This window comes from Mobula birostris, chromosome 17, assembly GCF_030028105.1.
Source record: "Mobula birostris isolate sMobBir1 chromosome 17, sMobBir1.hap1, whole genome shotgun sequence".
NCBI lineage: Eukaryota > Metazoa > Chordata > Chondrichthyes > Myliobatiformes > Myliobatidae > Mobula > Mobula birostris.
In genome coordinates, this window is record NC_092386.1 from 22,902,119 (window position 1) to 22,915,127 (window position 13,009).

The 13,009-nt window shown below is 39.4% G+C and overlaps 1 protein-coding gene across 2 annotated transcripts in view; it reads right to left on the reverse strand.

Moving 5' to 3' along the window:
• The window catches only part of tmem232 (transmembrane protein 232), a 92,850-nt gene that overhangs the window by 27,202 nt on the left and 52,639 nt on the right, over nucleotides 1–13,009 (reverse strand). For both annotated transcript variants that reach the window (XM_072281379.1, XM_072281380.1), the window contains 3 exons: nucleotides 9,382–9,545; nucleotides 6,100–6,278; nucleotides 1,234–1,360 (listed from right to left, as the gene is read on the reverse strand). In XM_072281379.1, the coding sequence (XP_072137480.1) occupies nucleotides 1,234–1,360; nucleotides 6,100–6,278; nucleotides 9,382–9,545 (470 nt within the window). The remainder of the gene's footprint in view (nucleotides 1–1,233; nucleotides 1,361–6,099; nucleotides 6,279–9,381; nucleotides 9,546–13,009) is intronic.

The following is a 13,009-nucleotide window of genomic DNA, read 5'->3' on the forward strand; positions in this document are numbered from 1 at the left end:
TTTTAAACTACAAGTTACTTTGATCAGATTGGGAATACACAACTTGGAAACTTATTCAAAGGAGAAAAAAATAGATCAATACTGAAAAGATAGAGCAAATCATCTTCAAGGTTCTCTCTGGTACACCCCTCATCTTAGCTGCTTTTAAGTCTGAGGAACGCAGATTTAAACATTTAAACTTTTAAAGTATCTCTTTTCTTCTTTTGAATAAGTCTCCACTACTGTTGCAGGTACTATATTCCACATCACAACAAAACAGCATACAGTTTAAAGTCATGGCTGTTTAAGCACATTATTCTCCCAAAGGTAGCTTAATGAACCGAACAGCCTCCTCCTTTTCTTCATCATTCTTTGATTCTGTAAGCTAGCAGTACAGAAGAATAGCTGAAGACTGTCTTTGTACTCCAGGATTGATCTTGAACTATCACTGCTGTCTTATTTTGCCAGCTCCTGGAGACGCATGGCTAACACTAGCTGTCTTCCTTTGTTTTAATCTGCAACGCTTGGACTTAAAAGGAACTAAGATGAGGGCTGTATCAGAAGAAATGAAATAAACAAAACAAAATCTTATTGCTCGTACTAGCCCAACACCCCACCCTAATCAGACCAAAATAATTTCTTATGACGACCCTCCTTCTCCTTCTCATTGTATAGAGAGGGCAAATTAGTATCTTTAAAAAATTGAACAAATATCAAGATCTTCAGATTCTTTATTGCTGTCACATCCTTGATCTCAAAGTGGCCCCAGCTTCTACCATTGGACAGGGTACCATCACATTTTGAAACTCTCCCATGCCTATTTTGGTGCCTTCAAAGTTCTAGAGAAGAGATCTATTGACTAAAGGAATGCCCTTATAGCGAGTGTTCTAAAGGGAATCAGAAGACTTGTCAACATATTCAAACCAGAAAGATTTCCATTGCCTTATCTGTGTTGCAACTGTTTCACACTAGGAAGGGAGTTCATCTGAACCACTTCAGTGTTTCATATTATATTAAAGCTTTATCAAAGGCGGACTTTATGAAACAGAACAGAAAATGCTGTCAAAATTGAACAGGCATATTCTACAGCAGGAAAAATCAAGATGTTGCTTAACATGCTGACCCTTTCCAGCTTCTTCTGCTTTACTTCTGATTTCCAACAGTGGGATATTTTGCTTTTAGATTTTATGGAAATATTTCATTACCACATAAAATTCATCGAAGAATGTTTGCACGAACACAATATAACCTTACCTGCTTTAAGTTGTGTACACATAAATGTGTAATAAGATTTATACCCAGCTCTTTCAAAGCTTTCAAACAAGCCATGTTTATCTTGGCAGCTTCACTAAGAAGCAGCAAACAAAGTATAGAATCAATCCTAAAAAAACAATTCAAGATATTGTCATCATTTATTTGCATGATTATCATTCATGGCTTTTATCTTTTCTCAGAATCAGAATCACGTTTAAGATCACTGACATATGCTGTGAAATCTGTTGTTCTGCAAATTTCTACAGATGTACCATGGAGAGTATTCTAACTGGCTGCATCACCGTATGGTAGGGGAGGGTGGGCACTACACAGGATCGAAGTAAGCTGCAGAAAGTTGTGAACTCTTTACAAACTCATTGCGGGATAGCAAGTTTAATGGTTGGCAGGTGTTTTTTAATGACTGTTTCTAGTGCAGTATAGGAAGATGGCCTCTGAGTAAAAGATTCTCTAGGAAGAAGTGTCCGCTGTGTGGTAGGATTTTGAATTCTGCTTGACAGGCAGAAACTTGGGTCACAAAGAATGCGTTCAAGTTACATACAGGGAATTATAATGGAATGAGGATAGAATATGCTAGAGTAGAAGTAGATGAGCAATAAAGACAGAAGGCAAAAAGTGACAAACACTTTGAGGAGCATTCTTGACAGTCAGTTGATGTGAACCCCAATAAGGAAGGAAGTCTGTAAGGGAAGGATAAACCAACCATAGTCAACTAAGAAAGTTATGGATGGAATTAAGCTGAAAGAGAAAGGAGGAGGAGAAGATGGCGGCACGACGCAGCTTGCGCGGCCACTCCGGTGAATAATATCTGTAATCTGTCAAGTAGGGTGCCATGCACAATCCTGATTTGATGGAGACAGATGTGAGAGAACGGAGGAACATCTGGAGAAACCTCTAAAATGCCTTTTTTGCTGCCGCTGCTACTGTGTGATTCAGAATCTCCGGAGGGGAAGGCCCCGGGTCCTCGGCTTTGCTTGTCGCTCGGCAGCCGGGACGAGGTCGAAGTGCTCGGCAGAGGATGGTGCTTGGTGCTCGGTGTCAAAGGACTGGTCAGAGGCTCGAAGTTTACAGACGGACTCAGAGTCGGCTGTGGTCAGGTGCTTTGAATGCATCGACAGTTGTCGGCGCCTGGAGGTTTATGGTAGGGAGAGTTTCTCCCTTCTGCCACCTGCTATCGGGGACTATCGGGAATCGATCGGAACTTTGAGACTTTTTTTTACCGTGCCCATGGTCTACTCTTTATCAAATTATGGTATTGCTTTGCACTGCTGTAACGATACGTTATAATTATGTGGTCTTGTCAGTGTTAGTCTTTGGTTTGTCCTGTTTTTTTGTGATATCACTCTGGAGGAACATTGTATCATTTCTTAATGCATGTACGCATTTCTAAATGACCATAAATGAGGACTGAGTGTCCTCATAATCTAATATAAGAAGACAAAAGTCAGCAGAATACCTGAAGATCAGGATAATTCAGAATATAACAAAGGAGAACCAAAAGATATAGCAGATAGACAGTTAATTATGAGGACAAACTAGCAAGCAAAATAAAAAATGCATGTCAAGTTTCTTTCAATGTATTCCTTGATTTTCAATTTGTGACCAGTTGTGATGGAATTCAGTTTATTTCTACTTCTCTACTCTCAGTTCCCTCTCCAGACAGGCTAGTTACCTTAAAATCCTTTACCACCCTCTCTCAACCAACACCAATCTGTGTTGTCCACTTTCTCGTAGTCTCCCCTTGATCACAGCAGGTACTCTCACTCTTCTCCCTGCTCCTCACACTTCTTTGTGAGCTAATACAAGCCTGTTTTCTGAATCTTTCTAGTCATGCCATTGATGTGAAACGAGAATACCATTTCTATCTCTACAGATGCTGTCTGACCTTGTATTTTCTGCTTTTAATTTCGATTTACAGCATCTATATTTTCCTGCATTTCAAATATTCCTCCCTAGTCTGCTAATTAAGAGGATGTGTTATCTTAGATTATAAGACCATAAGACATTAGAGCAGAATTAGGCAATTCAGCCCATCGAGTCTGTTCCTCCATTCCATCATGGCTGAACCTAGATCCCATTCAATCCCATATACCTGCCTTCTTGCCATATGCTTTGATGCCCTTACCATCAGGAAACAATCAACTTCTGCTTTAAATATACCCACGGACTTAGCCTCCGCTGCAGTCTGTGGCAGAGCTTTCCACAGATTCACTACTCACCGGCTAAAAAAATTCCTCCTTACCGCTGTTCTAAAAGGTCACCCCCCAATTTTGAGGCTGTGCCATCTAGTACTGGATACCCCCACCAGAGGAACCATCCCCTCCACATCCACCCTGTCTAGTCCTTTCAACATTGGGTAGGTTTCAATGAGATTCCCCTTGCTTTCTTCAAAATTCCAGTGAGTAGAGGCCCAAAACTGCCAAGCACTCATCATATGTTAACCCTTTCATTTTTGGAATTATCCTCATGAACCTCTTCTGGACTCTCTTCAATGACAACACATGCTTTCTGAGATATGGGGCCCAAAACCATTGACAATAGTCCAAGTGCGGCCAGACTAGTGCCTTATAAAGCCTCAGCATTATCTCCTTGAAATAAATGCCAAAATTGCATTTGCCTTCTTTACCACAGACTCAACCTGTAAATTAACCTTCTGGGAGTCTTGCATAAGGACTCCTAAGTCCCTCTGCACCTCTGATGTTTAAACCTTCTCCCCATTTAGATAACAGTCCGCACTATTGTTCTTTTTACCAAAATGCATTATCATACATTTCCCAACACCATATTCCACCCACCACTTTTTTGCTCATTCTTCCAATTTGCATTGTTTCCGCAGCACCACCTACCATTCTACCTGTCTTTGTATCACCTGCAAACTTTGCCACAAAGCTATCAATTCACTATCTAAATCACTGAAAAACAATGTGAAAAGTAGCGGTCCCAATGCTGACCCCCAAGGAACACTAGAAACCACTGGCAGCCAACCAGAAAAGGCCCCCTTTATTCCCACTCGCTGCCTCCTACCTGTCAGCCATTCCTTTAACCATGCCAGTATCTCTCCTGTAACACCATAGGATTTTATCTTGTTAAGCAGCCTCATGAAATGCCCTCTGAATATCCAAGTAAATGACATCCGCTGCCTCTCCTTTGTCCACTGCACCTGTTACTTCTTCGAAGAATTCAAACAGATTTGTCACACAAGATTTCTCTTTACAGACATCATACTGATTTTGACTTATTTTATCATTAGTCTCCGAGTACCCCGAAACCTCATCCTCAATAATACACTCCAACAGTTTCCCAACCACTGAGGTTAGGCTGACTGGCCTATAGTGTCCTTTCTTCAGACTTCCTCCCTTCTTAAAGAGTGGAGTGACATTTACAATCTACAAGTCCTCTGGCACCATGCCAGAATCAGGTGATTCTTGAAAGATCATAACCAATGCATCTATTATTTCTTCAGCAACCTCTCTCAGGGCTCTGGGATGTAGTCCACTTGGTCCAGGTGACTTATCCACCTTAAGACCTTTCAGTGTGCCTAGCACTTTTTTCTTTGTAATAGTAATGGCACTCACTCCTTTTCCTTGATGCTCACGGACCTCTGGCATGCTGCTAGTATCTTCCAGAGTGAAGACTGATGCAAAGTACTCATTAAGTTTATCTGCCATTTCTTTGTCCCTGATTACTACCTCACCAGCATCATTTCCCAGTGATTCAATATCAACTCCCATCTCCCTTTTTCTTTTATATAACCAAAAAAAATTGATAATCCTTCTTTATATTATTGGCTTTTATCTTTATATTATTATCTTTTTGTTATCTTATAGCTTTTTAAGTTGCCTTTTGTTGGATTTTTAAAAACTTCCCAATCATCCAACTTCCCACTCACTTTTGCTACCTTGTATGCCCTTTTCTTAGCTTTTATGTAGTCTTTAACTTCCCTTGTCAGCCACAGTTGCCTACCCCTACCACTTGAGAACTCTTTTTTTCATGGGACATATCTACTCTGTGCCCTGTGAACTATTCCCAGAGACTTCAGACACCTCTGCTCTGCCACCATCCCCGCCAGTATCCTCCTCCAATCCACGTGGGCAAGCTCCTCTCTCATGCCTCTGCAATTTCCTTTATTCAATTGCGATACTGATACACCTGACTTGTACTTCTCCCTCTCAAATTGCAGTATGAATTCAATCATATTATGATGACTGCCTCCTAAGGGTTCCTTTATGTTAAGCTCCCTAATAAGATCTGGTTATTACACAACACAAGATAGCCTTTCCCCTAGTAGGCTCAAGCACAAGCTGTTCTAAAAAGCCATCTCATAGGCATTGAACAAATTCCCTCTCTTATGATCTGACACCAACTTGATTTTCCCAATCCCCTTGGATATTAAAGTCCCCCATTACATTTGTGATATTACCCTTATTACAGGCCTTTACCAGATCCCTTTGCAATCTCAACCCTGCATCTTGGCTACTACTTGGAGACCTATATATGATTCCCATAATGTTTTTTTCAGTCTTGCAGTTTCTTAACTCCACCCACAATGATTCAACATTCCTGACCCTATGCTATGTCTTTCTAAAGATATAATTCCATCTCTTACCAACAGAGCCACACCACTGCCTATGCCTTCCTGCCTGTCCTTTCAATACAAAGTATATCCTTTGACGTTATACTCCCAACTATGGCCTTCTTTCAGCCACGATTCAGTGATGCCCACAACGTCATACTGACCAATCTCTAATAAATATATCATCTGTCTCTAATGATATAGTTTCTTTGAAATGTATTACATCCTTTTATGAAATTTGGAAACAAATCAAGTGCTTTAAAAAGGAAACGCACCAATTAGCCTTACAGAGTTGCTCCTTTTGGAGAAGATGCTGCAGAACATCATCTAAGAGCTGCATATTATGCTTCACACAAATCCAAACCGTAAGGCATTCCCTTAACACAGGGTTGATGGTACATCTTTTCTGTTCAGGCTCATCCACTTGCTGAAGAGATTGACAATCCTTTCTTAACTAAAGAGAAAAGTGACATTTTGTAAGGTAATAACAATTCCAGTAATACATACTTGCCGATAAACCATTCAGTTGAAAAAAAGTCCAATTAAAGTTACAGTGAGTGACAATATTGTATAAATAAATAGTTATGAAAGGAATTTGAATTGCAAAATAATTCATATGATTACCATTTTTAATGTTGTTTCGTCATTTTTTTTAAAAGTCTGTTGCCCGCCTCACTCTAATCATTGCACTGGAGAAACTTTCAACTGCATACAAGACAAACAGGCAAAAAAGTCTAAATACGAGGATATAAGTAGCCATTCTATTGTGAAAAACAGCCATTGGACCTATTTATGTGCTTTATATGCATTAGGATCTTGGCTGCATGTGACATAATTCCTTCCCACAGAAAATGTATCATTAAATGCACTGACAGGATTAAAGAAATTATTTTACCTTGTGTAATTATATATCCTACATAGTTTAATTTATTTGAGAGATACAGCATGGTAACAGGTCCAATTATACCTATGTGACCAATTAACCTACTAACCCAAATGTCTTTAGAGTGTGGGAAGAAACCCACGTGGTCACAGGGAGAACGTACAAGCTCCTTACAGACAGTGGTAGAGTTGAACCTGGGTCATTGCCACAATTACAGCATTAATTTGAATTGGAATATTTGAATTGACTTCATTCTTTGCATCCTTCACATACAGGAGGAGTAAAAATCTTTATGTTACGTCTCCATCTGTACGTGTGATGTGCAAATTAGTAATTTGTAATAAGTAGTACAGCAAATAGAATATTATTTGTAATAATACAGTAAGCTATACAACAGAACAGTCAATATAGCTTAGACATACAATCGTGTCAGAGTGAATTAATCTGTCTAATGGCCTGGTGGAAGAAGCTGTCTCGGAGCTTGTCGGTCCCGGCTTTAATGTTGCGGTACCATTTCCCGGATGGTAGCAGTTTATGCTGTGATACTGTTTCCCGGATGGTAGCAGTTGGAACAGTTTGTGGTTGGGGTGACTCAGGTCCCTCAGAAGGAATAATCCTTCTGGTCTCTCAGAACGAATAATTCCAGATGGAAGACTCAGAAGGAATAATCCTTCTTACACACTTGTTGCTGTAAATATCCTGAATAGTGGGAAGTGTATGCCGAGGAACTTGAAGCTGTCTGCACCACTCTCTGCAGAATCCTGTAACTGAGGGAAGTACAGTTCCCATACCAATCAATGATACAGCCAGTCAGGATGCAGTAAGTCCTTAGGATTTGGGGGCCCATACCAAACTTCTTCAGCCGTCTGAGGTGAAAGAGGTGCTGTTGTGCTTTTGTGCTTACCAAGTGTTGTGCTGTTGTGCTTTTTGTACAGACCAAGTGAGGTCCTCAGTGATGTGTATGCCAAGGAACTTGAAGCTGTTCACCCCCTCAACCCCAGTTCCACTGATGTCAATAGGGGTGAGACTGTCTCCATTCTTCCTGTAATTCACAACCAGCTCCTTTGTTTTTGTGACATTGAGGGAGAGGTTGTTTTCTTGACACCTCTGTGTCAGGGTGATGACTTCTTCTCTGTAGGCTGCCTCATTATTATTTGAGATGAGGCCAATCAATGTAGTATCATCTGCAAATGTAATTAGCAGATTGGAGCTGTGGGTGGTGACACAGTCATGGGTGTACAGAGAGTAAAGGAGGGGACTTAGGACCCAGCCCTGGGGAGCTCCTGTGTTGAGGGGCAGAGGTGAGAGAGCCCACTCTTACCACATGCCATGCTAATTGCTGTGTTACCATGCTGCTCCATCCTGAGGATTTCTTCCTTAGAGATCCAAAGATATCCTGAAGATTTATGTACTACAACACTTCATTAATTACAATTTATGTCATTTTATCCAAAATTCCTGATATAGTGTATATCTGAAAAAGGATACGCAGTATGACATTAAAATGCAGTGAGCCTCATTGAAAGTTTAAAGAAGACAATGCTTAAAGAGAGAGTGCAGCAAAATGCTGATTCCTGAGATAGCATGTTTATTGTATGGGTGAGATTAAGCCTGCACTTTCTTGAGTTTAGAAAATTGGTGGATGATGCATTGAAACATACAAAATTCATAAGGGGTTCGAAGGGTTTGTTGATCTTGATGGAAGTATATCTTGAATCAGGAATAACAGAAGGCAAAATATGAGAATAGACATTCAGGACTGAGATGAGAAGTATGTATCCCCAGCATTGAGGACACACCCATTGCCCAAGACATGCCCTCTTTTCTTTGCTACAATGGGGGGGGGGGGAGGTACAGAAGCCTGAAGGCACACACTCAACATTTCAGGAACAGCTTCTTCTCCTCTTGCATCAGATTTCTGAATGGACAATGAACCCGTAAACACTATCTCACTATTTTTTTCTTTTTGCACAACTTAACTTGACTTATAGCATTGCAATACACACCTGCCACTAAACAACAAAGGCATATTCCAGTGAAATTAAACTTGATTCTGATTCCCTTCACCGGACTGCAGTAAATCCTTCGAATTTTCCACTCAGGAAAGTTTGGAGGATTGATTTTAAGTATTTTTCAAGAAGAGATTAATAGATTTTCAGATATTAAAAAATTCAAGGATATTGGGTTAAGGCAGGAAATGGCCTTAGGGTAAAACATCAACCAAGATCAACTAAATAGTGGAGCAGGCCCCAGGTTTCCACTTGCTTCTGCTTCTTATATATATTCTCTCTGTTCTGTAGAGTCAGAATTCTCAGTTGAGTTCAGACATGTATTCTGTGCTTTCCTCCATTTGCATGCAAATGATTCTACTTCTGAAAGGTTCTAATCTAAATTCAGGAAAGGCACAAATTTAATCAAGGGCTCCACTGACATCTGACAGGAAACTCTAGAAGTGATTTCTTATACCCGGCATTACTCTGCTTTAATGGCCAAGGAAACTACAAAACAATGGTGTAAGAAATCTCTTCCTCCTGAGATTTCAATTACTTTTTCCCCAAAATTACTATGGACTGGAGAGAATGCAATATCATTTTTATGTCATTGAGAATTCTGGGAACTGACTAGTTATTTTCTTACTGATATGACTTAAAACATAACATTCAATTTTCTTCACCTGGCCACAGCTATTTTTGTTTGGATCCTCATTCAAAACAACATGAGTATGTTCTTCACATGACGTCAGAGAGCCACAGATTATTTCTCCTGTGCTAATGATGAAGTGAATATGCAGCAAAACACTCGGATAGGATCGATAGCAGGGTTCACACTGTGGGAGACCTAAAAACATAACAATACATCTTGAAATCAGATATTTTATCATCAAAGGAATTGGTACAGACTCAGTCTAGGAATCAAAATTAAAGTTCAAAGTAAATTTATCTTGAAAGTACATATATGTCACTATACACTACCCTGAGATTAATTTTCTTGCAAGCAATCTCAGTAAATACAATGAAACACAATAGAATGAATGAAAACCCGCACACATCAAGATCGATAAACAACCAATGTGCAAAAGCTAACAACCTGTGCAAATACAAACAAAAGCTGAAAAAGTTAATTAATAAGCAATAAGAACCAGAGGGGATAACTTCACTCTACTTCAACCTATGGACTCACTTTCAAGGACTTTTCATCTCAGGTTCTTAATATTTATTGCTTACTTATCCATTATTATTATTCTTTTTTTTGTTTCTTTGTATTTTGAACTTTGAACTTTAATCTGTAAAACACTGCAAGTCCAAAACAAAGATAGGAAATCCTGGAATCAGTCAAACTGCCATTTCCACTTTACTGGAGAGTCCAATTCATATTGGGTAAACAGCTTGCAGAACACATCCATTCTGTCCACAAAGTCAGTCCTGAACTTCAATATCCTGTCATTTATATCTGACATTCCAGTCTCGCTTTCATTGCTCAGTCTCAGGCCTCTCACATTGCGGCAGTGATGCCCAATGTAAGTACAATGTATAGCACTTAATCTGTCATCTGGGTATGTTACAGTTTCAGGGACTCAATAATGAAATTAATGAATTCAGTTAATCCAGCCTTTTATACCTTTCTCTCCAAAGGTAAGGATGTACTTTTCTATTTCCCTATTTTTCATTTTTATTTTTGTCCCCAGCCTATTTTTAACTAGATATTTCCTTGCCAACTTTGGTTTGCATTTTATCCCCTCTGCTTCTCTTCACCCTCGCAACCTCTCCAATTTAAAACTTCTTCTCACTTTTCCAGTCCTGATTAAGGGTTTATCACCCAAAATATTATTTCCATTTCTGTCTTTATGCTACTTGTCTTTCTGATTTGCAAGTCAGTGTTTCCTGACTATTCTGGGTGGAACATTTTCTAACCTGGGAAAAAAGTACCAAATTTTTAAAAAGTTGTGAGATATTAACAAAAAGAGCTTGAAAAGACAAATAAATATATAGGATCAGAATTAGACCATTGAGTCTGATCCACTATTCAATCATGGCTTTTTTTTTTCAAACCCATTCTTCCACTTTATCCACATAACCCGTTAACCTAGTACAATAATACCAACCAAGAATTTATAAATCCCTGCCTTGAATACGCCCAATGGCTTGGCCTGGATAGTTCTCAGTGGCAATGAATTCCACAGATTCATTACCTTTTAGCTAAAGAAATTCCTTCTCATCTCAGCTTTAAATAGACATCCTTTTATTCTGAGGTTGTGCAATTGCCTCCTTTTAATTTCTGACAAAGGGTTTCTAACATGAAAGAAAAACCCTGTTTCTCTTCACACAGATGTGACCTGACCTGCTGAGTACTTCCAGTATTTCCTATTTCTGCTCTATCATTATTCTATTATTTCTCATTTTCTACTATTCAAATCCTATGAAGTAAAATCAATGTCTCCTTGAATTTCAACGATTATTTTTAATTTACCCAAATTACCTCAATCTTTTGCAAATTGTGATAAAAAGATAAAGCAACACTTGAAGGAAAAATTGCTAATTTTCACAAGAAATTGTTAATTCTTTAAAAATAATGGACAATCATATAAAACTTGGTCACCTTTTACTTCAGAACTTTTTTTTGTACAAGCTAAGTTAGATTTCTTTAATATCCCAGGCCATGCAAAATCAGCAATAGGGTCCTGTGCAATGCAATTATTGAGCTATTTCAATCTCTTATGGAATTGTTACTCTGAGTTCTTAATCCTCAGCCTTAGCTCCTGACCATCTGTGTCTAGAGATGTACCATCTGCAGGTCCCTTCTTCATGCCTATGTTCTGAAATTCTTGAACTGAGTTAGATCAAGTAACACTGGTTCTTGAGGAAGCTACAGCATCATGTTACAGAAGTGCACGTTTTGAGCACCTGAATTAAAAAGAAATAAACAAGAGCTGATGTGACATAACAGCAGATGACAAGAATTGGCTACAGGGTGAAATAGATACGAAAGCAGAAAATAAGCAATTGAGAGAGGATACACCCCACATCAATTCATGCCCTTCCTGCCTATGTTGTGGAGCTTTCTACTAGTATTTGTCCTCTTGATTACTTTGCAGTTGAGCATATGGAGAATGTACAGTACATGTTGGGAATGAATAGTTAGTATGCCGTGTGCAAGTTGAAATGTGGATAGGATATGAGGTAAGATAGTGGCAAATGTGTAAATATGGGAAAAGGGAGGTGAGCTGATGTAAGTGACTTTAATCACACAGTGAGGGCCAAAACAACAAACAAAACCAGTGTTAATTTCATGCGAACTATCATCAGATGTAACTGATATCTTTTTGACAACTTGTCCTAAAATACAAATGGCCATTGTAGGGTACAAAGTCCAATCATCAGACAATATTTTGCTCTTTGTGTAAAAGTATGACAAATCTGCAATCTGTAAATCTTTTACTTATTGCTTATTTATTGAGATACAGCATGGAATAGGCCTTCCGACCCTTCAAACCATGTCACCCAGCAATCCCCTGATTTAATCCCAGCCTAATCACAGGACAATTTACAAAGATCGATTAACCTATCAACAGGTACGTCTTTGCACTGTGGGAGGAAACCAGAGCACCCAGAAGAAACCCACGTGGTCACGGGGAGAACATACAAACTCCTTACAGGCAGCTGCAGGAATTGAATTTGGGTCACTGATACTGTAAAACATTGTGCTAACCACTATGCTACCATACCGCCCTATCTCCTGGTAAGATGGCGGGGTGCCTGGTCCCAATGTCCTGTCTGGTTCCAAAAAAATGGTGTAATTGTTTGTCCTTTAAGACTTTCTTGAATTCACAAGCCACTGCTGGATAAGAAGAACATCAAGTAATACACGTCTACTTCACTGGCAAGTTGGTCCATAGTGATGCAGCTGGACTTGTTGTGCACTGTGTCGCAGCCTGCTTCAGCCGTGCAGTGCGAGATCCAACAAATGGTGGAAATAATTGGCTCGAACATTTTTCTTGTGATTGCAACACCTACTGGATATTGGTAATGTAAGCTCAATGATAATTATCCAGTAAACTTACATCCATAGGATGAAGTGTTTTGAGAGGTTGGTGATGAAACATATCGATTATGGCCTGAGAGGTTACTTGGATCCACTCCAGTTTGGCTACCATCACAACTAGTCCACAGCAGATGCCATTTCATTGGCTTTTCACTCAACCCTGGAACATCTGGACAGCAAAGGTGCATATGTCAGGATACTCTTTATCGACTACAGCTCAGCATTCAATAGTATCATCCCTCCAAAACTAATCAATAAGCTTC